Source organism: Chroicocephalus ridibundus, chromosome Z (assembly GCF_963924245.1).
Source record: "Chroicocephalus ridibundus chromosome Z, bChrRid1.1, whole genome shotgun sequence".
Taxonomy (NCBI): domain Eukaryota; kingdom Metazoa; phylum Chordata; class Aves; order Charadriiformes; family Laridae; genus Chroicocephalus; species Chroicocephalus ridibundus.
This window is the reverse complement of record NC_086316.1, coordinates 11,385,619-11,412,875: the sequence shown is the minus strand read 5'-3', so window position 1 is coordinate 11,412,875 and position 27,257 is coordinate 11,385,619. Positions and strand designations below refer to the sequence as shown.

Genomic DNA, 27,257 nt, shown 5'->3' with positions numbered 1-27,257 from the left:
TAGCACACAAAGAGTTCGACAGCTTACCAAATTTCAATTAACGCAGTTATTGAATATAACTAGTAGTAGTGAGGTGAATATTTTCATAATGAAATAAAACTCTAACTTAATTCAAATTACCTCCATAGAAAGATACATGACATAGCAACTTCTATGTTGCCATACTGTAACTTTTTACATGTTCTAAAAGAATCAGATAATCCAAACTTCATAGTGTTACATTAGTCGGATAAACTTCAATGGCTCAAAAGATGTGCTTTGTAATACAACATTAATTTTTTAGCTATATTTTCTCCATGTACATGGAAGTCTTCAACATCAACTGAAAATTGATCATCAATTAGAAATCCTTACCAACAAGCAAAAGAGAGTTCATATTATCCCGATACTTCTCTGATTGCCATATCAAACATTCTAAGTATTCCTTAGAGGGCTCTGTAATCAAAATACTAAGAAGAACATAAAACAAGACTTGGAGTTATGAAGTTTAACAGCATTATGTCTTGAATTTTGATTTATACAAAACTGCCTTTTTTAAGACGTACCTTCTCTCCAAATTTTCAGTTCATTCATTCATTCACTCATTCATTAGAATTTTTTCCTGTCCATATAAAGCAGCACCGAACAAGAATTCTATCTAGAATGTGATTCACTCCCAAAAAGGATATTAAAATTCTTCGTGCATATGTGAGAAAGACAGCAAGGCAAAAAAAGCTAGTCTCGCAAACAAGATGAGAAGGAAAGTATGAAGCAATCTTGATCCCATGTCAGCATGAAAGGGCTTAAATTCCATTGTTGGAGGATATCCCCAAAACACAGACAATACTTTCTTCCTGTATCTCTTTTGGAGATTTTGCAGCTGATACTTGCTCAACATACATGTTTGCCGTATGTAAAAATATATGCATATATATACACACACATACTTGCTATATACATAAATATTTACTATTGCCTCCTCCAAAAAGGAGACTAGACTGTCAGCCTACTAAGTCCCCCAGGAGAAAGGGATCTACAGTAGCAACTGTCATTTCCTTTTTCAAGCTCCCCTGAAAAACCACAGATATGGATCATGCACTCTATTCCTTCTTTCATGGAAAACACAAAATACATACAGCTGTCTCAAAGAACATAACTACCAATTCACAAATAGACTATTGTTATTTTTGTACTAATTTTGAGGATTTATGATGTAGTGGATTTATGACAGGATTTATGAGAACAAACTTTTAATTACCTGTTACCTGAAAGAGGAATAGGTTCTTCTTGAAGTCCCGTGCACACAAAATTAACCCACGATCTTTGTTGTCTGCATGGAGGAGTTAAAGGTACTTCCATTTCATCTTTCAGATATGGAATGGATTTAGCTAGAAATTGCATAAAGCCCCACCCAAAAAAAAGAAATCTAAATCACAAAGCTACTTGTGAATGAAACATCCATAATTTGAAATTTTACACTAGTGAAGTTTTGGATAAAAATACAATATTTTTTCATTTGACAATTCAGTATTTAAACAATAAACCCCAAACAATTCACATTTACTTTCCAGACAGTTTGGGAATAACAATCTGTAGATCACATTCCTTTACTCATTCTGTAATGTAGTTCTGGCTACATACTCTTCCCATGTAAAATGATTTTTATTATTAAATCACCAGGTACTATGGCTGAGGTTTTGATATTAAGTGTTCATCACTGTTGACCTTCTTAGACAGTTCCCACATAAATGAAGTCAATTAGATGGGAGAGAGACTTCAGACAGTATTGTGGTGGCTGTAACATTCAGATGAATGGACTCAGGAACTTCAGAAACAGTCAGTCAGGATTTAAAAACCAAAATTACTCTTTCAAGCAGAATTAGTACTCATTGTAATTTCTAGGGATGACCACTGACATGAATTACAACACCAATTTTTTTAAAGCAGTACACAAACAAACCTGGCATGTTAAAAGTCCCCTGCAACTTGTTTTTCACAACCTTTCTTTTTGCCAATCATATTAAGTGCAGACATTTTAATGGATTATTGCTTTTTATTCTAAGAAGGAATTTGCAACTTCATTGATTTTGGTGTCATTCCATAAAAACTGGTGGTTTACTTGATTACCCTGATATTTATCTTTCTGGAATTCTTCCAATAATATTTCGTGTTAAGCTCCAGAAAGTAAATGTCACAAAAACCACAGTTCCTACATGTTCTGTGAAAACTAACAGCCAGAAATATTGTAAGTAGGTAAGTGCCTCCCTAAGGAAAAACACTTGTAACAAATTCCCTATTCATTTCAACAGGCAGTAAGCAGCCGCAATCACCATACACACATTGTTTGGCCAACTGGCACACAGCAGGCTATGAATCAGCCACCTGCCCAGCTGCTTACAGCTGCTCCTTGTCTGACCTAACAAGCAGATTGTGCGTCAGGAAGGATAAAGCAGTGTTAGAAAGCCAGAGAATGTACAGTACATATTGGGGGGCAAAAAAGATAAGAGATAAAAGTGGTTACAAAAGAAAGACACAGACTTCCAATCAGTATAATTTCTTTCCCATTTACTTAGAGCAAAAAAAGCTCAGTGAACTTCTGCTGTGAACTTCAGCTCACAAATGGTTTTCTCTGGTGAGAAACAAATTTAGCACTTTTTTTTCAAGAGGACAGCAGTTGATCTCAGGACAGCAAAAGTTCCTGACATATCTAAAAAAAGCAATTATTTCTCTTCGACCAATACTGTTCATATTAGTTCTTGTCTAGTTATTTTTGCCTTTTGAGACTGGAACATTTTGACCAGCTACATTATTTAAACTCTGCCTGCACTCAGGGTGCCATTCCCCTTCTCAGAGCATTAATGACTGAGTGAATTCTCTTGTCCCTCAACCCCATTCCAATAAACAATCCCCATAGCCAGCAGGAGAGGAAGGCAAACAACGAAATGTTTACAGAAAATGCCATTATTTTGTGACTGTTTCTTCTCTGAGTTCAAGCAAACATATTTCCCTTCTGGTAACTCATAAATAGCAAAATTCATTAGAAGGAGAAGACTGTAGGGTATCTCTGCTGAAATTTGACACCTGATATCAAAACTTCCATTAGCAAACAGTGTCTTAGCACAGCACGTACAGGTTTGCAGGTCTCTATCCTACAGATCTGAGCATATCCTAAAAAAAAAAAGACATGGAAGCTGTCTGTGCCCCAGTGATTGACTCTTGCCTCATTCAATGGCAGAGCTAAGCCAGCAAACTGGCAATAAAGATTAATGCCATAATTTTCTTTTAAAAACAATTCAAGGTGGTTTGACCACTCATCTACTCCAGAAGAATGGACAGTATCTTACATAAGATCATAGCCAACTTGTTATTACTGTATAGAGGACAAGGGTCCCAAACGGCTCAGATCTACTGTGCTTAAGTTCCTCCTGTTAATCAAAAGCTTTAGAAGTAAAGAACAGTTAGACAGCTCATTAGATTCAGGTTACAGTTAATCATGCTAGGCAATAATCTCCAGATGGAAACTAAGTTTAACTTTGTCTTGGTGGGAAAACATATGGTAGGTTTGCCTTCAGCTTTCCCATCTGACATTTCAAGCTGATACGATTGCTCCTACCAAAAGCCCACTACAATACAATATTAGGAGTATGATTTCATTAGCCTGAAGGGGACAACTATCAGTCCAGTTTAAATCATATTGAAACTTAGACCAGAAGAGCGATCTTGCTCTAGAGAAAAATAAAAATTTCTCAAGGATTTTATTATCCGCTGGATGGAAAACTACCAAGTGAACGTGCTCTGGAGGATAATACTGTTGCTGTCCAATGCAATAATGGATAGACTTTTTCCAAGATAGATTACACATTAGGATGAAAGGAACACGTTCATTCAAGTATTGCTACTCTGCACAGATCACATCCATTTGTAAATGTCACTCTCAGCACAGGCTTTTCTGCATGAAATTAAAGGTGATCACTCCTGGAACCTGAAGAAATTTTAACTGAACAATCAGACACCAAACCTGTCCGGCACTGATTTGCATTGTAACAAGCATACCTAACTGAGTTTTCAAGTTATTAAAGGTGGGTACATGTAAAGGATTTCCTGATGCCAGTGCAGGAGAAGTCAGGATTCAACATAAACAATAGCAAATATTCAACACCTTCAGTTTATTTCTGTGGAAAACAGCCCTGGTGGCTACGTGACTTAATTTCTCAATCACATAGCATTACTGAACCACTTGCACACTAAAATGTCTGCACAGGAGTTTTGAACCTCTAGAAGATATAAACTCAGTACTTCTCCCTGGATTGTCGTCCATCACCCTTTTTTGAAAGCATTTACATAAGACTTTAACAAACTTTGAACTGTGCTCTTTGACTCCACTATTTTAATCAATCTGCCTTTAACTTTCCTCTGCCCTCTCTGGGTAGGTAAATTGTTAGATAAAAAAATCTAAAAAGGTAATCATCAAGTGCAAAAGATACAGACACCACTTGCAGCAAAAAGCAATATGAAGAAGCTGTAAAGTTGGTTCTGTTTAGCTTTTAAAACAGAAACTGTTTTAAAACCCCTGAAAGGTTGATGACACTTCCACCTGCTTATGGCGCTGCTACAAAACAGAAGATTACACAGGGCAAACATTCTTATCTTATGTCTATATGGCGCATATACTCCCATATGAGGGGTAATACGAGGGATAATGAGAATATGAGAATATGCGGGCAGTCACTTGAAGGATGAGGCTTTGAGCAGGCTGGTCTAGTGGGAGGTGTCCCTGCCCATAGCAGGGGGTTGGAACTAGATGATCTTTAAGGTCCCTTCCAACCCAAACCATTCTGTGATTCTGTGTGATTCTGTGTAATGTATTTTATCCTCCTTTGATTTATGTAGATCTTCCTACCTGACTCACAGAATTCCAACATACTTCTGCTATTACTGGAGCAAACCTCTTCTGGTAGGGGACGGTACTTCGAAATTTCTATTTCATATGTAATTTCTGCTTTGAGATCTGCAAACAGATTTTAAAAGGTGCCATAAATGAACCATTTATTCCTTTTTCCAGTCAGAGCAATTTTTTTCTTTCAGTCTTTTTACTGAATCTCCATAATATATTGTTCTGAAAAATTACAGTTATGCTTAGTAACACAAATGCTGTATCTCATCAGAGCAGTGCTCAGTCTTGTCCCTTTAAGGTGCCAGAAAAAAAATCCAATACAGTATAGTCATTATCTGAACTATTCAAAGTTCTTATAACTACAGTGCTGTGCTTTCTGGAGCAAGGAGGTAGCCTACCAGGAGTTTGTGTATGTAGATTCTCTTGCTACTAAAAAGGACTAAAAAAGAACAAAAAATAATAATAGTTTGATGTGTACATAAAAATCCTTAAACCTCTGAAGCGGGGGTTGGGTCATTCAGCTTGGAACATGGCATGTAGGTTGTGATGCACTAAATGAATCAGGGGCACATGAAACTGCCTTAGCCAAATATACACTTTTAAAAGTTTTGTTACTATCTTCCGTTAAGAGACTCCAAACTGCAGCCATATCAGAAGAAGAATTCAGCACACACCCTTGACACTAAGAAGCATGAATCTTGCTTCTTTGAGCTGCTTCCTGTCCACCAGAGACGTGGTTTTCCTCACTTGTTTGCCAAAACCAATGCAAATTGTTTTTAATCAATATAAAAAATATTCAGGCACTTTTTCTTTTAACTACACAAAATATTGTCATAGATATCAATCCAATAGCCAATAACTGTCATTAAAATTGTACTTATCTGTAGTATCGAAACGTTTAGTAACATTTCTTAAATTCCTTTAAAGAAATTATTACTGCCATTTAGAATATTCCTGTTATCCATGGAAATATTTAACCCTTTTTTTCCAGAAATCTGCTTTTGTGTTTGCAGTTACAAAGTAACACAAGCAATTTTTATGGTATGACTGCACTGCATATAATCATCTTAAGATGTCTCTGAAAGTAAATTTAATTATGGATAAGAAAACATAACACTAAATTATTATATTCATGGTAGACTGGATATCATGAATCATGGCTCAGGTTACATTTGTTTCCAAGTTTATAACATAACCATGGGTTGAACTAAATAGCAAATAGTTTAATTCCCCTTGATAACTTGAGGAGACATTTCTAATACTCAGAAATTTGGGTATAGCATAGTTTGTAGTCTCATAAAGAGAAATTCTCATTTGATAGGCTGTGATGTAATTCATAAGTGAACTGCATATAAAAGAGCTAGATTGTGTTAAATGGGTGCAAATGAGAGGAAAATTAGGTGAAGCATTTAAGAAAACCAACCCTCACCTTCTTTGATCACCTCTTTGCACATGTCTTCATCAGCCATAGTTTCTGGAGCTAAATTCAACAACTCTTTCAGTTCCAAATATGATGGAATCTTAACAGAATCTGATCTGCCATTGCTGGGTTTGCAGAATCCTAACTCAACAGGCAGCAAGAAATACTGAAAAATATTAATCACAATAAGACAGTAAGTAAATTTCCTTTGATATTACTGTACAGTCAAAGCTTTTTCAAAATCTTGAAATAGCTTAATTGTAAACCAATCTAAGAGCTTTTAAGAAAAGAAGTTATACAACATTTACAAAGCATACGCAAAGCTTTGCTCAATACAGAGAAAAAAAATAGTGTTACAATATTTCAAATTGAGTCAGTGGAGTTTAAAGAGTGGATCTGAATTTACAGTTCCCAATCATGTAAAATCCTCGTTTATTTAACTGAAAGTTTGTTTTTTAGAATTTTGAAAAATGGAGCAAAAAGTAGGTTTTACTTCTTTTAAAAAAGTAGCCAAGCTGGCCACCCAGTTCCCAGAATGTTCTTGGATGTTCCCTGTCCCATGCACATGTCATGGTTTCCTGTTCTGGTTCATTTTTATTCTTAGTGTAACAGAACCTACATAACACTGCCAACACATCAGGTCCCAGGAGAAACAGCTGATCAGAGTGGAGATTCCCAACAGCATCCAAGAATTAAAAACCGACAAATAATACCAGTGTTTTCTAATTTTGGAAAAATGAAGGCTGCAAATACTTGGTGAGTAGGAAAAGAATTCAGTAAAATGACTTAGAGGTGAACAAACACTTATGCATAACATAAAGCAATTGCTAATATAGTACTTAGTAAGAAACAACATGATGATACCTCTTCATCTTTTACAGATATAGTACAGAAGTTCTCTTTAATCCCCTGCAATTCCTTTAAAATCTCTTCCATCTTCATTTCATTTTGGAAAGTCAAACATTCCCTTCAAAAGATAATAAAATAAAGGAAGTGACTTCTTTGTATTACTTCATATCTAAGACTAAAAGTCTTAGCAGTAGCTTTCATAGCCATATATGTAGCAAAAGTTTTTTTTTTTCTAAATACATGCTTTTGTAAGAAAGCAATTCCAAGGGATGTAGTACCAATCTGTGTAATTAACTGAAATTATTTTTCAATAAATAGCACATTATATGCAGAGTAGAACCACTTAATATTGGGATCTGCCTTAAAAAAGTTACAGAAAAACCCCTGTATTTAAATTGTTCATCATCTCAATGCATAAGGCCTGTTGGGTAAAAATGCTTTCTGCAAAAGCTGCAGACCTAATTTTCTTCTAATGACAAGCTTTTCTGCTATGTACAAAATTTCTGTAATCTATAATGTTGGCATTCTTTATCTTGTCACCTTTTGTTTCTATTTTCAGGAGTGAGTCAGCACCAAAGAAGGCAGAGTGTGCTCACTATTAAAATGAAAAAAATAAGTATGCTCCCTGATTTAACTGACAAACTTTTAAAATGCCAAGAAGTAAAATTCAGGAGCGAGGCTACTACTTCCTTTGTAAAGCATGGATACAAGCAGAACAGGGATGAAGATTTTTCAAGTAGAAAGAAAACTTTTTATCTGGCTTGCCCCTCGTGGCCATTACAGGCACTAAATCCGTAATGACTTTTTAGGGGGATAGCTTCCTCATAGGCCCCTGACACCACTATTTTCCTGGAGAAATACTTTAGACTAAAGAGTATAAATTGTTCCACACCTAGCCTTGGCATGCTCATTGAATTTTATCTTTTATCTGCCTAATTGTCTCTCTTTGTCTAAATGCTCTGTGTGCTCCACTAGGCGATTTGGACTCCACCTTGAGAAGGCTGCTAGCTTTGCTAGTAAACCGCAGATTGGCAGGTCAGAGATATTTCTGTAAAGGCTCACGCTAGCATATCTTTTCTCCTGTCACTGGTATTTCTGAAAGTCATTGCAGGATTTGTATCATGTTTTCTTCGCTGGATATTTACAGTACTCACATGTGCACATAATCTTATATCCAAGACTCACCGAGAGATCAGGGCTCATCTTTGAAAAAACAGGTAAAAGACCCCACTCTACCCTGTTCTGTTACTATATAGGTAGAGTTAAATCAGTTTAAATCTGCTTTGCCTTGCTTTTGAATCATGCAACCCTACCAAGTGCAAAGGAAGCTAAACAAATCATCCACGCATGGAGTAAAACAGTGCAAAATTTAGCCAGACTTTATGAATGTATGTATACAGATGAATATATTTACAAAATAGTAGACATTCTGGATATAACTTATATACCTGTTTTAATATACCAGTTTGCTCAAATTCCTGACATAAGACATCATTCAATTAAATTCAATCAAGTGAGCAATATGAAACTGAAAAAACCCATAAGAGTAATTAAAATTGGAACTTGAAGAAATACAGTTCATCAGAGTAAGAACATGGATTTGCTGACAGCATGACTGAGAGAAAGAAGGAACACAGGACGATGTGTAAAACCCTGGCCCAACTGAATTCAGTGATATTTTATTTATTTGAAATCAGTCAGTCTAAGGGAGGATCACGTCCCTTAACAATGGACATTTATTCAGTATTCCGAAACTAATATCCTGAGCACACTTCACACTTACAGAATGTAAAAATTACATAATTTCATTTATCCAGTTTTCTTAAATAATGCACATAAATTTAATCCTACTAACTTTTTCATAAGTAAGAAGAAAAGCTAAGTCTTTACCTCTTGCAAATATAAATTAGTTAAAAAGTTGACATGCAACAGAAGATTTAAAATGTTAATGGCGTTACACACAGACCATTACTTATGTTTAATATTATACAATTTGTAGATACCTGAAAATATTCTCTTCTGTTAAATTCTGTCCTTCAGAATCTAGAAGGGGATCTTTCACTAGAAAAAACTGTAGTCTGCTCAGAAGTATAGATGAAGTAGGCAGTTTTTTACGAAAATTTTCAAGATTATCAATAAAAACAAGTTCCTCTTCCATATATAAATCTGAAGGAAAATAAGAAAAAATACATTAACAAACGATATAAACACAAGAATTATCAGAATAAAGAGAATTTTTGAGCAAGTGTTGCAATGCTGTAAATGTCAGCAAAACAGTAACTGCTTTTTACTTTAAATATTTTAAGATTTTTAAGCTTTAAATGCAACAAAGTGTAGACTTCTAATGGTTTATGTGATAAGCTTTGGTTTTCTTTTGTTTTTTCCTTTGTTTTATATAACACCTGTTAAAAAGAAAAGGTACTTTCTTTTCATTCCCTTGTTTGCATTGCAAAGTATGATAAAGGAACTTTTGAGGTAGGTTTTGGCTGAGAAACTTGGTTCAGTGGAATTTTTAATGTAGGAATGAGGCAGTATCTCCATACCATCTAAACCTAAATGCAATGGTCTAATTCTGAAGCAAGAAAAAATTATTCACAAAAAGAGCAGACAAAAATATAGGTTACAAATTATTATGATTTCAAGAAAGATGACATTATGGACCTTAATTTCTTTTGAATTTAGACTACTAGTCTCCATCAGACAGAACTGATGCAGTAATCACAACTCTATTTGATGCAATCCTTTATATTTGCAATATAATATACAAATACATATATACACACATACTGTACGTATACAATATATATAAAGGGAAAAGGGAGTTTGTTCTTCTTCCTTATTTTTTACCAACATGGAAGTCTCCTCATTCTCACATTGCCCTTTCACTCCCGGGATGACTCCCTATCTGTAGTAACCCTCCTTTCCTTCCTAGTGGCTGGAAATGGTAGATACTGATTATGTTCCCCCCAAACTGTTTTATGCTGCTAACACAAACAGATCCCCATAAAGAAATTCATAAATTAAAAAATAAATGCCTCATTATAAAATCCCTCTGTTTAATGAGATTATTTGTTCAGGAGAGGCTGCTAAAGCTTCTACGAGACTACAAAGCTTAAAGCACCTCCAATAAAGAAATTGACATCTTTTCTGATATGATTTACATCAAGCAACCAGGAAAACAAAGTAAGAAGCACTGCAATATTCAGGCAAATAGTGGCTGCAAAATTAGGTACTAAAATCAGTCAGAAAATATAGACTGCTTCAATGACGTAAACTTGATCATGCTGTCCTGAAATAATACCTCGTTTAGGTTTTGTTAATTCAAATAAAGCATATCTCCTAATATCCTAACACTAAATCCAGTCAAATGAGGCACAACTTGATCTGCATTTATTATCTCAGTTTAGCTATACTTTTAATTATTTTTTATTATATCAATTTTTAGTGTATCTTTTTATTATAAGTGGCTCTAGTACTTAAAGTGTATGAAAACAATTAGGTTTTTTTCAGTTAATATCATTATGCTACTATGATTCAAATATTGTAATTAGTGCATTTCCTTGTTAATTTTAACACATTTTAAACTCTTACTCTCCACATCAGGAAAGCATGCCTATGCAAGAATGTACATACGCATTTACTGAAGTGCCCTCCTGACGTGGAACAGGTGCAATCACAAACCTAACTGATTTCCTAAGACAGAATTTTGCAACTTGAGCAACAGGTAGAGTTTGAAATTCAACAGTGTTTGAAATCCGTACAAAACCGAACTGAGTTGCCACTTTGTGATTTCAGGAAGCGCAGTTCCACATTTTTTAATAGGCTTATTTTTGAGAATTGTAACTTGAATGCAGTATCATCACTTTCTTTGATTCAGTAATTTCTGATCATCAAAGCACTTAAGAAAAGAACTTTAACAGGCTTAAGCATGTCCTCAAGTACTTTACCAATCAAGGAGCAAATACTCAGTTTATGTTTGAATGGGGGGGTTCACTGCTAGTGCTATCGTGTACTAGCGTAACAGCTTAATGGTACAAAGATGGCTGTCATTCCACTGTGACCTCTTTCTCGTAACAGACAGCCTATGCAAAACGGAAAGGCAATTAACAGCATGCTGAATATTGGAAACTTGTTTGTAATCTAATGTAAATATAATGTAATTGTGAAGAGGACTAGAACTCTACAGTTACTGACTGAACAAAATTAAGTTTCTAGCATTTCCAATCAATGGGCTTCACTTTTCACAGGTTTTGACTTACAGTTTTCCACTGTTATAGTCCAGCAATAATTTAACAGCTACATTTTAAATGTGTGCATAACCTATTACACTAAACTTCACAATCTTTTCAGAAACTTATTTACTTTAAACAAGAACCTTTAAACACAACAGCTCTTCGTAAGTATTATATGTATTATTTCTTGTATTACACCTCAAAAAGTGAAATGACTGAAGAAATCGATTTTGTTTTTTGAAAGGAAGAACAGGGTTAGATTAAAAGAAATAACCATGAAACTTTTTAATATGCACAAGCTGGTAGAAAAAAGCCTCCTGCAGTAATAAAATAAGCTGTTTAGAATTCAAATATAACCTTCCTCTATTGGAAAAAAAACATTTCAAATCCTATACCATGTTCATTTTTTTTTCAGTACAGGTTAGATAATTATGTCATATCACCCATAATATTCTTCTAATAATTTTTATCTATCAGCAAATTTCATCATTTTGCGCTCTCTGTATGTATCTTCATGCCTTTAGTGAAACCTAGTCAGTTTTGAGCTGCTAGCAGACTAGCTAGCATTAATTAGCAGGTTCTCAATGACACAAAATAGCTTGTAAATCTTTCACAATGGCAGCTTTTAAAACTTCCCTCAAAAGTCAATTTTTGCTCAAAGTCAAGACTTTTGCTAACATTTCCTTCTTTAACAGAAAGTTAGAAAAACAGTTGGCAGTAACACATCAGTTACATTGAAAAATAATTATTGATCTGCTAATTCAATAAACCAGTATCACAATAGTGAATAATTTAAAAAAGAAAATAATCCAGACTCTTTAGCTTGCTTATTTATGTTTAAGCACAATAATAACCTGTAACTTCCAAAATTATAAATTTCTTAATTTAACTTATATATTTTTTTTTTCTTTCAGAGAGTCCTTTCCATGGAAATTTAGCTCTCTTGATTGCTCTTAACACATGGGAAAGTATCTGCATTATTTTTATTCTCTTTATAAGCACACACCAAATAGGGAGCTTATTAATTATTGAAACCTTCTGCCATACGTGACTTAACTTTGAAAAAAACAACCAGGTAATTACTTAATCAGATTAATTAAGATTACTGTCTTTCAATTATTAACTGTAATGCACTTGCATAGTTGATACTATGTTCCTAGTAAATGTTATCTTGCACAATATTGTATCAAGAACCACCTGCCTCCTCTGTATGACTGTGGAAGAAAAGCTCTTAGTACATGATTACGTTACTTTCCTTTTCTAAAGTAATGTAATTGACAGATGAACAAAAAAAACTGTATTGAAAATATAAAACTGATAGTTCAAAATAATAAATCTTAATAGTGTTGAATCAAACACTTTCTCAACATTTTGTTTTCTGTCATCAGAATTCATTATACATATTAGGGCACTACTAATCATAAAATTTCAGAAAACACATAGGAACACTACCCAGCTTGAACTATCTTCATCCCAGCAACAAAGCCAAAAAAGCTTACTTCTTTCTCTCCTTGACACGGTAAAGGAAAATGTCACAAGGATCTAATTTTACTGAGGTACAAAGGACCATGAGCATTTTGATCAATGTCTGTAAAAACTACTTATTGTGATACATTTTGTCACCTTCTGCCATACATTTGATCAGCCTGAAATTTCTGGCTTGCATTTCTCTTGAACTGTTAAGACAAGCCCTGCTTCTCCAGGGAATAAATTTCTCTTAAATGGTTATAACTTCTACAACTGCAAAGGCTGTGATCACCCAAATGATCTCTTCAATGTCTATGGGTCATGCACAAAAAATTATAGAAGTTAACAAACTGACTTCATAAAAAGTTAAGAAAACAGTGAATAAAACACTTTACCTTGCCATTGTTCTTTAAATTCAGTGGCATAGTTAGTCTTCAAATATTTGTCTTGGGTGGATTCTTCTGTAAAAACATTCCTAAGTAAAAAAAGTCCTTCTACGTCATTCTGAGAGCAGGGATTCGAACTTGGAATAACTTCTATTAATTCATTACCAATATAGAACTCTACAGAAGAGATAGGTTTCCTAAAAAGCAGAAGAAAAAAAATAATCTGATACTTAAGCTGTTGTAAAAGCACTCTCATAATGTCCCTGACTCCTCAGTGAATCAACAGAACTCAAAAAGATACTCTAGGAACTTTGATAATCACTGTATTCACCAAAAAAGATTGGAAATTACAGAGTTGTTATCACTATTCACTAGATCCATGGTTAAATTACATGTTTAATTCTTCCCCAAGACAAAGTCCTTTAACTTTAACCCCAGCATTAAACTGAACAAAAGGATAATGGATGGAAAAAAGCATCAGATCTATTCATGTCATAGCATTTATGACAAAAAATTGCTGCTGGGTTAAATGTATAGTCTTGTTTCAAAAATCAGGCAGAAATTGCAATTACAGCAGTAACTGCAATAGGGAAAAGACAGAATAAATGGAGAAACAGAATAAATGAAGAAACAAAACCACTTCGTTTTCCTGTCACTTTTCATACTAATCTCAATACTACTATTATTCGTCAGGAAAAAAACCTGCTTGCCAAATAAGTAGCAAAATCATTTGACTACAAAAAAAAATCATAGTCCTGAGCTAATCATGCATCTGAACAAAATATTTGTAATTGTCAATTAAAATATGATCATGTTAATGCTACGTTATCCATATATTCAAGTCATACACCTATGTTTGTACAGTGTTCTGAACACAGAAAGCACTACATTAGAATTATCATATGTATCTTCAATTAGATCTTTACAAAATGAAGTAAAACTTTCAGCAGTGTCTTTGAAATATGGACAGTTGAGTCTCATCATCAAAATAAGCATGGCAATTAAGTGCATGTACTAAAGCTAGTAAGGAGATTTATCGAATTAAGCCATTTGGAAGTTTCTAGGAATTATAGACTTACTTCCTTATGTCCTTTTCTGCCAGGTGTCCTCTCCCACAAACACATCCTCCTAAGTTTAACTCCTTGCTCATAGTCTCAGTCCAATTAATTTTTAACTGGTACACAGACTAAGCCCACTTCATTTTAAAATACATTAAGTGAAATATTGTATTCCAAGGGTGAAGACTAGTACTATGGATCCAAAGGACCAAATATTTTCCAGTTATTTGTTGCTTTTCTTTTTCAAAAAAGAAAAGCAGAAGTTGTATTAAAAATCCCTATCAAAATAATGTTGAAAGTTACAAAGGAAGTCACTGAAATGTTTTAACTGGACTTCTAACTGGATTTTGATGCTGTTTAAAAAATAACACTATGTTATGCCCTACTGGGTACTGTGTTTGGTAAAGCTGTGATCATAATTTTTTTTTCAAATCCGCTGGTTGACTGAGTAATGAACATGTTCAATGCTATTATCTCCACTATTGAGCATATGGCTGAAGGCCATTTAACAAACCCCAAGTTAAATACAAATACACTACCTTCTTTATTTCTAACAGCATTGTGACAAAAACAGAAAAAGAACTCATTAATATTCACAAGATTCCCATAAAAATGGTAATATTATAATCTACATTCTCTAGAACAAAGCCAAGATACTCATGCTGGGTGCCAATCTAAGACATCAAACCCCTAGTCTTTCAAAGTATTTGGCATTTTTAGCGTTAGAGCACTAGTACTCTCCAACCAGCTTCAGCTGTGAGCACTCATATTCTTTAGGTCTTCCAGACAATAAGAGGAGCAAATTCAGTGCATAACTGCAGTGGATAACTGCAGAGAGAACTGCAAATGACTTGCCCAAAATCACGCAGGAGCTTTGACAAAGCCAAAACCAGAATCAGTTCCTCAAGTAGCATGCAACTTCCTTCAAACAAGCTCCAGGAACAACATAATATTAGGAAAACACAGCCTCTGGAGAGTCTGTTATGATAGACAAGCCATCAGCAAGTTTGCCGATGACACCAAGCTGAGTGGGGTGGTTGACACGCTGGAGGGAAGGGATGCCATCCAGAGGGACCTGGACAGGCTTCAGAGATGGGCCTATGCAAACCTCATGAAGTTCAACAAGGCCAAGCACAAGGTCCTGAACATGAGTCAGGATAATCCCAAGCACAAATACAGGCTGGATGGAGAATGAATTGAGAGCAGCCCTGAGGAGAAGGACTTGGGGTGTTGGTTCATGAGAAGCTCAACATGAGCCAGCAATGTGCACTCGCAGCCCAGAAAGCCAACCACATCCTGGGCTGCATCAAAAGAAGCATGGCCAGCAGGTCGAGGGAGGTGATTCTGCCCCTCTACTCCGCTCTCGTGAGACCCCACCTGGAGTACTGCATCCAGCTTTGGAGTCCTCAGCACAGGAAGGACATGGACCTGTTGGAACGGGCCCAGAGGAGGGCCACAAAGATGATCAGAGGGCTGGAGCACCTCTGCTACGGAGACAGGCTGAGAGAGTTGGGGTTGTTCAGCCGGGAGGAGAGAAGGGTCCGGGGAGACCTTATACTCTGGAATATATATATTCCAGTACCTAAAGGGGGCCCACAGGAAAGACGGGGAGGGACTCTTGATCACAGAGTGTATCAATAGGATCAGAGGTAACGGTTTTAAACTGAAAGAGGGGAGATTTAGATAAGATATTAGGAAGAAATTCTTTACTGTGAGGGTGGTGAGGCACTGGAACAGGTTGCCCAGAGAGATGGTGGAAGCACCATCCCTAGAAGTGTTCAAGGCCAGGCTGGATGGGGCTTTGAGCAACCTGATCTAGTGGGAGGTGTCCCTGCCCATGGCAGGGGGGTTGGAACTAGAAAAACTTTAAGGTCCCTTCCAACCTAAACCATTCTATGATTCTATTATTAACTAATGATCAAATAATTGCACAGAAGAACACCAAAAGAGTTAACTATCCTCTTAACTGAAGGGTAAAGATTTTTTTTTTCAAAACCCTTCCTATTATGTGCTTTTCATTCTTGTTTTCTTCTCCTGCAGTAATGATGTTATTGAAAAGCTATGCGCTTCCTTTTCATGTAGTACCACTTTTACAGGAAAAGCACCTCTCCATTGCTACAACAGAGGCAGAATTTCACAGACACCCGTACAATTCATTGCACAGCCCTGATCCACTCCACAAGCATGATCATTTCTGTACCATGAATAAACAGAGGATTACGTTGAAAAAACAGTATGTAGCTATGCAATTAAAGACTGTATCATTGTGAAATCACAGAAGAGTGCCACTGTAAGGTACTGGCAAGCCTGGTGCCGGCATTTTCTGTACATGATTACTTAATTCTGCAACCAAAAGTTTTCTTCACAACCATTTTTTTACGAAGATTTGAAGATAGCATAGATTTTAGACTGGCCTGTAAAACCAAAAATGTAATTTCTCTATTTCTTTCACATTGACAATTGTTTGGGAGCAGAAATACACCCATTTTACTGGTTTGCAGAACCATGATTTTCTTTCCTGTCTTATGTATGCTGTAAAGACTGTTTTGCAAACCTGTTCTTAAAATTAACTCTATTTCAGAGTTCGTCTGAAATATTTTGACTTTATATAGATAATTTTAAAATAAATACATCTATCTTCAATCACTATAATGCAAGTTTGACTTTTTATAGCTGCCTTTTACACCTTTTCAAAGATTTATAAATACCATTCTTTGAATAGTTTCATCTACAGTTATGAGAGATAACTGTCTTAGAGAAGGAGAGGGGAAAAATGTCCTTATGGTTTACTTTCATGTTCATGCATTGATTACAGAGACTTCCTCCAATGTCATAAATAGACTACACAGCTATTACAAAAATGAGATAAAGAAGCAGAGAACTCCATAAAACCACAATACTTTTAGTGAAAACACCATTTTTAAGCTGTCTGCTACAGTGCACGCCTCCAGGGCACTCTACACTTGCTACTGTCAGAAAACATTTCCATATTCTGGTATCATCATTATCTTATGATTCACAAAGTACCTGAATGATATCAAAGGAATCATATATGTTTTTAACTTAAGGTTACTGACTTTTCCAGGAAATCCTCCACAGATAAACTTTGCTTCCATTGATCCAATACTGAAATAGCGATCATGTTCTGTGTTGAAGTAACTGAGACAAGAAGAGACAAAAAGAATCACCCAGAAAATATTAACATTAATTTTTATTTTTATGTATTGATCAAACCATTGCAGAGGCTAACCAAACTTCACACAGGATGTACAGAAGAAACAATGCTTTTAGTTTCCATTAGCAAAAGTAAATGCAAATACACCAGAAAGATGCAAATACTTTTATATATATTTTTACCTCTATGCTTGGAAATCCCCATTTTTTTCCGCATCTCAAAACCTCAACATCATCTTTCAAACCTCTCCCACCTAATCAGATTTAGTATTTTACTTATCTCTGATAATTGCTTTTCTTCCACAACCACATGTCCAGACAGAAAGTTTTCCAAAGATCTCTATGAACTAATCAAATATCACCTTCATTTATAGTGCCATACACAAATAAATATCCATTACTCATTTGTTGCTGCTTAGGCAATGAACACGTTCTACCTTCAAGAGCTGCATGAACTGACATACTATTACTTCTGTAATTTCTTTTTTTTTTTTACCAGACTTACCATATATTACCATATTATGCACAAACACAAGCTTTTCCTTTAATCCACATTAAACCTGAACTAAAACTTAAGGACTATATAACTTACTTCTAGTCCATGGCTTCCTATACTTATCATCAGCAAACAGTCCAGTGAGATGATCCTTTTCATCTTGATGTAAACAGGGAGGCAAGCAAAGTGATAATCTCCAGATGGAAAACTTCTGCCTTGCTATGCTCTGCACAAAAAAAGGCACACGAAAAAATTATGAGACTGTTCAATTCTTTTTCTTTTTGTGCCCTACCTTTTCAGTTCCTCTGAACAGTCCCACTGTCCCATTACTACAACATATTTTATATTTAAACTTCATTTTTTTGTAAAACTGACCCAGTCCGAATTAAAAGATCCTAACATTCAACTGACTTGATATTTAACTTTTAATCTACACTTCTGCTTATGCAAAACTGCACATATGCTTAGCTACACTTACCTAAACTTTATGTGTGCAATTTTAAGTGCTTAACACTTGCATTTGTTTCCTGAACTGACATGTATAAGCTGACAAGAAGCAATTTAAAATCATTCCTACTATTGCTGTTTTAAGTTCTCATAAGATTCTAAAGCTTCTCAGCTTGCAAGTGCCATTATGAGCTAACAGAAGCCCTACATAAAATCTTTTATCTTCAATAAAAGCATGGTAGTAATCAATTTAATTCTAGAATTAAATAGTCAACATGGCAACTTCAGTAACTCTTCACTGAAGACAACTTCAATAAACTATCCAGCAGTTCTTCTGTCACACAAGCCCACATACAGTACTGTATAAATAGCACAGAACCACAGAATAAACAGTGAGTTTAGGAAGCAGAGAAAAATTATTCTTATACCGGGGTTTGGATTTAACATGTTTATACCTTAGAAAGAAGTCCTCAAATATTCTAGGGTGTAAAAGGCATATTGGAAAGGGCAGCTACCTATACAAATGTGGAGAACATCATGAATGACAGTAGAAATTTCTCTTTAGTTCTAGGTCCATTGCCTGACTTCAGCTCTGTTGCTTCAGGTCCTAGAAATGTCCACCCATTTCAGCATACGGGTGGGCCAAACCAGTTATAGCTTTTACCATGAGACATCTCAGGTGACAAACTAGGAATAATTCACTGACTTGGATTTCTACCAGAAGAGCAGTGCTGTTGGTGCACTTGTAGACCCTCCTGTATAGGCAGAGAGAAAATGGAAAAAAAACCAACCAAAGTGGGAAGCAATGTGAACAAACACTATCATGTTTGTGAGAGGTCACTATTACAGATCCTTTTTCCATTTCAGTTTAATCCTTTGTGGGATAGTTACAATTCTGTAAATGCCAGTTAATTTTAACAAAAAAGGCAAAACCTCCTGCCACCATAGTATCTTTTCTTTACAAGGCTCTTGTAAAAAATTGATAAACGCCATACTAATCCAGTGCATTCCCTCTTGCCCAAGTCAAAGTGTGACATTTCCCCAGTGATCTCTTTTGCAAATTCTGAACAAAGAAGGTAAAAACAGACAACTACAGGCAACTGGACAAGTCTTCTATATGTTACTGGCCATACATCACTTTAAGTAATCTGTATTGAAGTTATTGCTAAAACAACTGCATTTATCATAAAATAGAGTCCAGATAGTGAAGTTCCTGGTGAAGATCACAGGAACAGAAAGAGCTGATGACAACTTTTCTCTTCACTAAAACAAGCTGCAAGGATTGTGACATAAAAGCTCCCAAAGTACTCTTAGGTTACAGAAGAATGACCTGCTGGAGTTTCAGTAGAAACTACTGAACAAGTAAATACTAGAAATAATATGACAGAGATCAGAAAGAAATTTTTAACATCCCCTGGAAACATTCAAGGTCACATAGGACAGGGCTTTGAGCCCCTGCTATTTGCAGAGGGGGTTGGACTACATGATCTTTAAAGGCCCCTTCCAAACCAAACCATTCTATAATTCTATGATTAAGAGAAGGATTCCACATCCAGTTCAGCCAGATGTATGCAGGAATCGGAGTGATACACTCATCAAATTCTAGCATTTCCTAAGAATTGAAGGCATTCAGCAAGTGCAGTTAATGTATCAGATGCCTGGAAAGTCATTTTAACTACCATGTACTTTCTAGTGGGAGGGTACAAGTTACGCACAAGAGTGGAACAAGAAGCTGCAGTTTTAGCACAGTTTATCCCTTGCACAGTGAGATCTGTAATACCTTTAAATGTGTGATCACATCCATTAACCTCTTCTGGTAGTATTACAGAGCAACATTCACACCCTGTCGCAGACCAGCTATTCGGCAGGTCACTGAACATTTCTCTTCTACTACTTTTCATTCGTTCTGCCCTCAGCACTCACCTACTGCTAAAAATTCAGGCAAGAAAAGCTATGAATTGTAATTCTTCTCTTTTGCACGACAGCCCACAATATACTTTGCTAAGACATCTAGTTTTATTCAAAGAAAACACAGAAACAATTAGATCAAACTGACTGGAACTACTGTGAGAAGGTTTCCACACAAATATTGAATGACACCTGGCATACTGTTGGAATTAAAATAGAAAAAGAAGTTCTGGTTGCCACAATCTAAACAAACACTAGGCACATACACAGGTACTATATGGAACAATAAGGAAAGTGATGTGGGCAACATGTTTCATAACGTGGATCTCACTTTACCCACAAGTCCTACTGCTGGACCACTTCCCAGGCTGCATTTCTCCATCTATGTGCCAGGAGCACTGGTGTATGGGCTTGCACTCTCCCTGAACTCTTGAAGGCACCATGTCTCGCTACCTCATTCTTCTGCCTACACACTAGCAATATCCCCTCTTGACAAAGCACCACTCTGCCAGAGAAGTTTTTTAATTTGGCTCATGGCTTTTCTTTGAAAACGTAAATAAGTGCAAACTCAATTAAGTAAGATAGTGTGCTTCAGTGATAAGTGGTTGGTAATATCACACAGATGTAGACAGGAAGGAAAACAAGACTTCGTAAGGTTTCTATGTCTTAACTGATCAACATCTATCAAGCCAAAATACTCGTTATAGGTGTGAAAAAAACATCTGTTCTCCATGAATTTAAACTAAAACATTACAAAAACTCTTCCCTATCATCAGTAGGGAATACTGAAGTATGTGTATCACTGTCCTAATACGTATTAAAGTAGCTAGAAAATTGTATTCGTTCTCCAAAGGCAATTAATTGAATTTTATGCATTAGAAGGCACAGTGCATTCTCCAATGAAAGCTCTACGCAGGAAACTGGCTATAAAACACAATTACGAGTGCAACAGACACTAAAAAAAATTGATGCTCTTTAGTTTTGGCAAAATCATACTTTAATTTTTTATTTAAAAAACCTGTAATCGCTTCACTATGTTATCCCAGCAAATGCAGTACAACCCCACTGAAACAGAATTCCTAAGAAAGTAGTTCTCTGTATCTTTTTTTAATGTGCACTCAATATTTTCTTCAGTTACTGCTTCAGTTACTACTTCATATTTCTTTTGGAATATTAAGAGAAATAATAAAACTATACCTCATATAAATAGTCTGTTGAATGATACTTTAAAGCTGCAAACATCTTATTTTCTGATGTTTTCAACACTTCATCTGTCTAGAATATATACAGAATATGGATTAGTTAAAAACTTCCTATATCAGGCAAAAATGTTGAAAGAGAAGGTTGAAATTAAGGTTCAAGAAGGTTCAACAAGAATAACTTCATAATTTCTGCTAGTACACGCACCTTGGACTGAATTTCCTATAGAGGAAGGATACCCAAAGCATTCAGTAGTCTTCCTTTGGAAGGGTGTAGCAGGCTAACTACAGATCACAGACACTTGATTTTTATCCAAAAGAACTGGGCTTCTGGTTTTCTTTTGGGTTTTTGGTTTGGTTTTTTTTTAGCTTGGCCTCTTGCTGTTTGTTTCACTGAGAACCTTTCAAACCATTAACTGAATGTTAAGCAATACAAATTACCTCCCTGTAGCACTAATTTTTAGAAATAAAATGATTGAATTAATTTTTATGTATTTTAAATTAGCTTTTAAAGATAGCAGTTCAGCTTTCTAACCTATTAACTTTTCACTGTCTCATGTATTTATGAGGGGACCTTTTTTATATCCTTCAGTTTTACAAGGGAAAAGGTGACTGTATAGCCTAGCTGTGAGGAAGAGGTCCTGCTGGAACACCAGGTCTCTAAATTAGTTGATGCTTATGATGGGAACCAGGAGTGAGATGAAAATGATACTTGGGACAGAGATATGGTATGAGTGCGAAACAGGCTATACTGTTGCTTAGGTATGCATAAGGTAAGAGAATACTTGTTCTTAATTAAAATTAGGTAGGAGAGTCAAGGCTAAAGTAAAATAATTATATTCAAAAAGTGTATGATGTAAATGAAATATAACCAACGTGAACTGTAGGGCCTAAGGGAAACTTGTGACAGAACGCTATCTTCATATACATAACAGTAGGTATCAGTAACATGATAATAGGCTAAAATTGCCAAGGCAACAGTGTTGGAAATACCAAATTTAGGTATGGATGTAACAGAATTGGGACGAGTGAGGAAAAAGTAATTAGAGGCTGGTTCCTTACTTGAGAGGAGTCTGTGCAGAAAAAAGGAAGAGCAGCAGAGGTAAAGAGGTAGTTTCAGGAAAAGAAATGAAACGGAATAAGGTATAAAATCAGATGAAGAATGAAGTTTAGGGGAACCTTCTGATGGAAGGAGTGTGGTTAGAGACAGGGGTGAACCCGACCTCTGGATCAAAAACACTGGGAATGCTGAGGAAAACCCTTTGGACAACCTACTGGACTGTCCATCAGGTGTATGTCCAACAGACTTGGTGTGTGAGGGTGGAGGAAGAAGGGATGCGTTTGTAAGGAGGGACAGATTTGTACTTTAAGTGCAGGAGGACACGGAATAGAACTGCAACTTAATAGTACTGGTATGTATCACATTTAGATTTCTTTTTAGCAATATAACCATGCATTCATACAAATAGCAAGCAACAGAATTGCAACTATTACTCACAGTGATATAATTGTGAATTAATACAGCTAATAGCAGTGAATTGCTTAGTAGCCACTTAAGGTACTACTAGTTTCTTAAGGGTGTGTTACTTAATCAGTAAACATCAGAACCATCTCAATCAGGTGTGTTTGAAGTTTCTAATATAAAATGGCAGTGTGACTTACAAATATTACTCTGTGAGGATTCAAGAAAATTGAAGCATACCTAAATATCTTTTTTTAAGGAGAAACAATAACACTGCAGAATGACATGATCCTGTTTCATTCTCCAAGGACTCTACAGAGAACACCACTTTAAGTGAAATACGCAGATATCAGTTATTTCTGCCGGCATGAAATGTTTTTAAATCCGCGGTTTTCAAAATCGGTGGTGGACCGGCAGTGGCCAATTGGCGACATATGACGGAAAGAGAGAGCAGTAAAAACAAAGTTACCTGTTGCCAAGCGCCACTGGTCCTCAGCCGCCGCCGCCTTCCCCTCAGGGCGACCGCCCCGCCCTCCGCCCGCGCGGGAAGGGCACCCCGCGCCTCTGATTGGCTGCCGCCCCTCTCGTCCTCGGCGGCCGCGGCCGGCGGCGGCTTCCCGCCCTTTCTGACCCCAATGGCCGCCCTTCGCCCCCCTCAGACCCCGCCGCCGAGGAGGGGACCGCCTTCCTCTGGGTGTGAGCCCCGTCCCCGGGCTCTGAGGGTCCCCCGGCAGATATTTTACCTCAGGGAAAGGGCTATTTACTCGGAGCTGCCGCAGGGCGGCCCGCGGAAGGTCTCTTGAAACTGACCGGAGGTGCTACGTTATTCTGAAATACTGCATTCTTTCCTTTACCGCGCCGAGGGCTTAGAATAGCCCCCAGTCTCTGTACAAAAGAAAAATTGTCAGGAGGAGCAGATAGGAAAACTTACGTGACCCTCAAAGCAGAGCTGAAAGTATTTTTAAAGCCGTAAATGCAATTAAGTAACTAAATTTCATCTTCTGTCCACCGGTAGCAGCTTGTATGGGAGAAGAAGCTAAAGAAAGATAAGTTTAGTTTTTGAAGTGATTGTATCTGCTGACCTGCTGTCTGTTACCTTGGGAACAGAAATTGAATGAGGCCAGAATTTAATATCCAGAAATGCTTCCGCTTCATATGCTCAGCAAGTGTATGAAATGTCAGTTTCTACAAATAGCTGTCAATTTTGGGAAAAAGGCTTCCCCCCTCCCCGGCTTTTAATTGGGTGCATAAATTGCTCCCACAGCCCTCAGGCTGCTGTCTGTTCAACAAATTGCGGTGTTTCTCAGCAGGTGGTTCAGCATCAAATTTCTGCTGTGGTCAAGCTTGAACGAATCCCTGTACTGACAGAAATTGCAAGACTAGTTGTGAGAATGCTCCCTCTTCTCCTCCGCCAGACTTTACGCACATCCTAGCTACAGCGAGGCTCCCAGTGCAGTTCTGCTTGCTGGAATGGCACCTTCTTCACTGTGATCGGCACCACAATGCCATTATATTGGATGTCCTTACCTCTTCCTTTTACCTTAGAAGTGGATACCTACAGAATATGCATCAGAAGTGCGGAAATCTTTGGTAATGCTGCAGCAGGTGCATTCAGCCTGGTGCTGCCATAGTCTTGGGAGTCTGGAAAATGTTCTCCTCCAAGAACTCCTTGGAGGTTGAGTCCCAGATGAGGATGGATTTCTGCGGGGAAAACAAAAGTTACGTTTTTCACTCTGGTTTTAAGAGCTCCATTAGCTTTTGTGTACCCGAGCGAGTGAAAAAAGTTAAGTAAAAACACATGGACAGATGCTGTGTTTACCACTACAAAGTACTACTATTTTTTTTTTTTTTAAACTGAGAAAATGGGTTTAGCCCAGCATTAGCATAGAGTTTTTTCCAAGCACAGGCATATTGCAGGTGTTTCCCAGACAGTTGTTCCTATGAAAAGGGCAAATGCCAATACTTCATCGTTATCTCAGTATTTTAAAAAGTATTTCTATTCTGCTTTATAAGAAGTAGAAGACAAATTGTTGGGCCAAGTAGGCATTATACACAAAACACAGGAACTTCCAGTCAAAGTATTTCACAAGCACTCCTCTCACAGCTGAAAGTTTTTACCCGAAACCAGGAAACAAAATAAGAAACAAAATAACAGTATATGATGGATAATTGAATAGGATGTCACAGCAGAGAAATGCACCTCAATAGCAATGCCTTTGGAGTACCTGGAAAAGGTAAAAGCAATGAATGACAACCACTAGAGCCGATCAAGCACCTTATGCAGCTACTCCAAGAAACAATGCAGTGACACATACTCTGATTAAGGGGATAGAGATATCCTATGAAGATTGTCCTATGAAGATTACGGTATCTCTAGTTTTTCTTCATCATATTGAAGTTTAATAGGGTACACATCCTGCAGAAGAAAATGGGCGGAATTCATAGTTACCTCCATGAGTCTTTTCCTCAGATATACCTGTAGATCTGGATGTCTGTATGTACAACTTTAAAACAGGTGCATGGGGATTGTTTGTATGGCTGATAAAAAGTGGTAAGTGGTATATATCAGGTATAGTACTGCTCTTATTAAGATCATGAATGGAAGAAGCAAAGCCTTCCTCTATGCAAGATGGCAGTGGGGGCTATGTGAAATCCTAGTGGTAGCTTTGGTACTCACAGAACAAGCACATACTTTCCTCCTAAGACTGCATGCCGCATCTTAGTTGGATTTCTTGTGAGTGAAGCTGAGAACGTTACAGATAAGAATAACATGAATGCCCATTAGCAGTGTCTATCAGGGTAAGGAGCGTAGGGAGAGGTGAGATGAAATTCAGCAGCTGCATGTGGTTCTTGTCTTTTACAGTGGGGCTGCTCTTTAGAATTGCAAAAATGATGATGCTCTGTAGAATTGCCAGGGTTTTAGCCCGGACCAGTGCTATGGAATCTACTGCTGTGCTCTTTCCTCAACTTTCATAAAATTTATCACTGAACTCCAGAAAGGCTTTTTGAGAATATATTGGAGGGTTGAGCACAAGATTACTATGAATATAGTCATAATCTTGACTACACCTCATTGTTCTCTACAAAATAATCTATTGTGAGCTGGATCACAGCTGATCAGATTCAGCTTAACTATGCATAAATGGCACCAGTTCATGTTAACTGAGAATTTGGTCCTGTGTCTTTTTTGTGTCTCTTTTTTTTTCCTCATTTCATTTTCTGTTAGTCACAGAAATCAGAACTGAGTGTAAAATACTATTAAGGCAAGAAGGCAATAAAGATGTAGAGAAATATTTATTATTTGGAGAAAAGAAGTATTTTGCTTCACTTTTGCTTTGACATCAGAAGAGATTGAAAATGTGTGAAGTTGTCAATTTTTTTTTTTCTAGAGGAATCTATTCATTTTGTTGCAGAGGGTTTATCTCCTTGCTAACACATACCGGAGTTATGACTGTTGTTTTCTTGGTATGTGTATTCCTCAAGTGCAATTTATTCAAAACTTCCATAGAAACTTAAACAGTATAAATATTATTTTGAGTGTTACTCATTGGGAATTTTTATAAGCCAGCTTAAATGAACAAAACAAGTGTTCGTTCCACAAGAGTAGAATCTGAAGAAGGCAAAATGAACTAAGGCATCCAGAAAAACAAGACAGAGAGAAAAAGATTAGCTACACAATATAAATACTTAAATGTACCAAAGTCGTTAATTTGGGAGTATACCTTTCCATGATATCTTTTAATGAAGTCGCTGCTTTGAATCACTACTGCACTGTAACATGTAATTGCATGGGAAATGAATGTTGAAAGAGACGTACCTTTCTGCCTCAGCCACTGGTGAAAGGATGGCAAATTCAGTGAAAGGTGCAGTAGTTGCTGAGAGAAAAGTAAGGGGGACTGGAACACACCTACAAAGTGGTCATATGTTTGTACTTCACCTGTGATGCTCAGATACTGAAATGAGAAGAGTTCTAAGAACCTGAACACAATACATTGCTCTTTTATTTGGCTGGTTGTAGAGGCTACTGGTGAACTACCCTTCTTAGCCTTCCAGGTGGCTGCTTAGAGGCTAGAATAAGATGCCTTAGCTCTGTTAGGTGGAAATGGCAGCTTTGCTTTATATTTATTTAATACATAGTTTGTTAATGATGAGGAAAGCAATAGAGGATCATAGGATATTTTAATTTGGAAGGCACCTCAGGAGGCCTCGAGATCAACCTCCTGCTTGAAGCAGCGTCAGACATCAGATCAGATGAGATTGCTCAGCGCTTTGTCCAGTTAGGTTTT

The 27,257-nt window shown here is 36.7% G+C and overlaps 1 protein-coding gene across 1 annotated transcript in view; it reads right to left on the bottom strand.

Annotated features, from left to right (window-relative positions):
* SHOC1 (shortage in chiasmata 1) overlaps positions 1-21,552 on the bottom strand; it is a 52,759-nt gene extending 31,207 nt beyond the window's left edge. The window contains exons 1-10 of the mRNA XM_063320309.1: positions 21,508-21,552; positions 18,052-18,181; positions 17,363-17,444; positions 13,237-13,424; positions 9,146-9,308; positions 7,158-7,260; positions 6,303-6,459; positions 4,880-4,987; positions 1,238-1,367; positions 355-449 (exon numbers count right to left, since the gene is read on the bottom strand). Of these exons, the coding sequence (XP_063176379.1) occupies positions 355-449; positions 1,238-1,367; positions 4,880-4,987; positions 6,303-6,459; positions 7,158-7,260; positions 9,146-9,308; positions 13,237-13,424; positions 17,363-17,444; positions 18,052-18,181; positions 21,508-21,552 (1,201 nt within the window). The remainder of the gene's footprint in view (positions 1-354; positions 450-1,237; positions 1,368-4,879; positions 4,988-6,302; positions 6,460-7,157; positions 7,261-9,145; positions 9,309-13,236; positions 13,425-17,362; positions 17,445-18,051; positions 18,182-21,507) is intronic.
* Between the last annotated feature and the right edge of the window lie 5,705 nt (positions 21,553-27,257).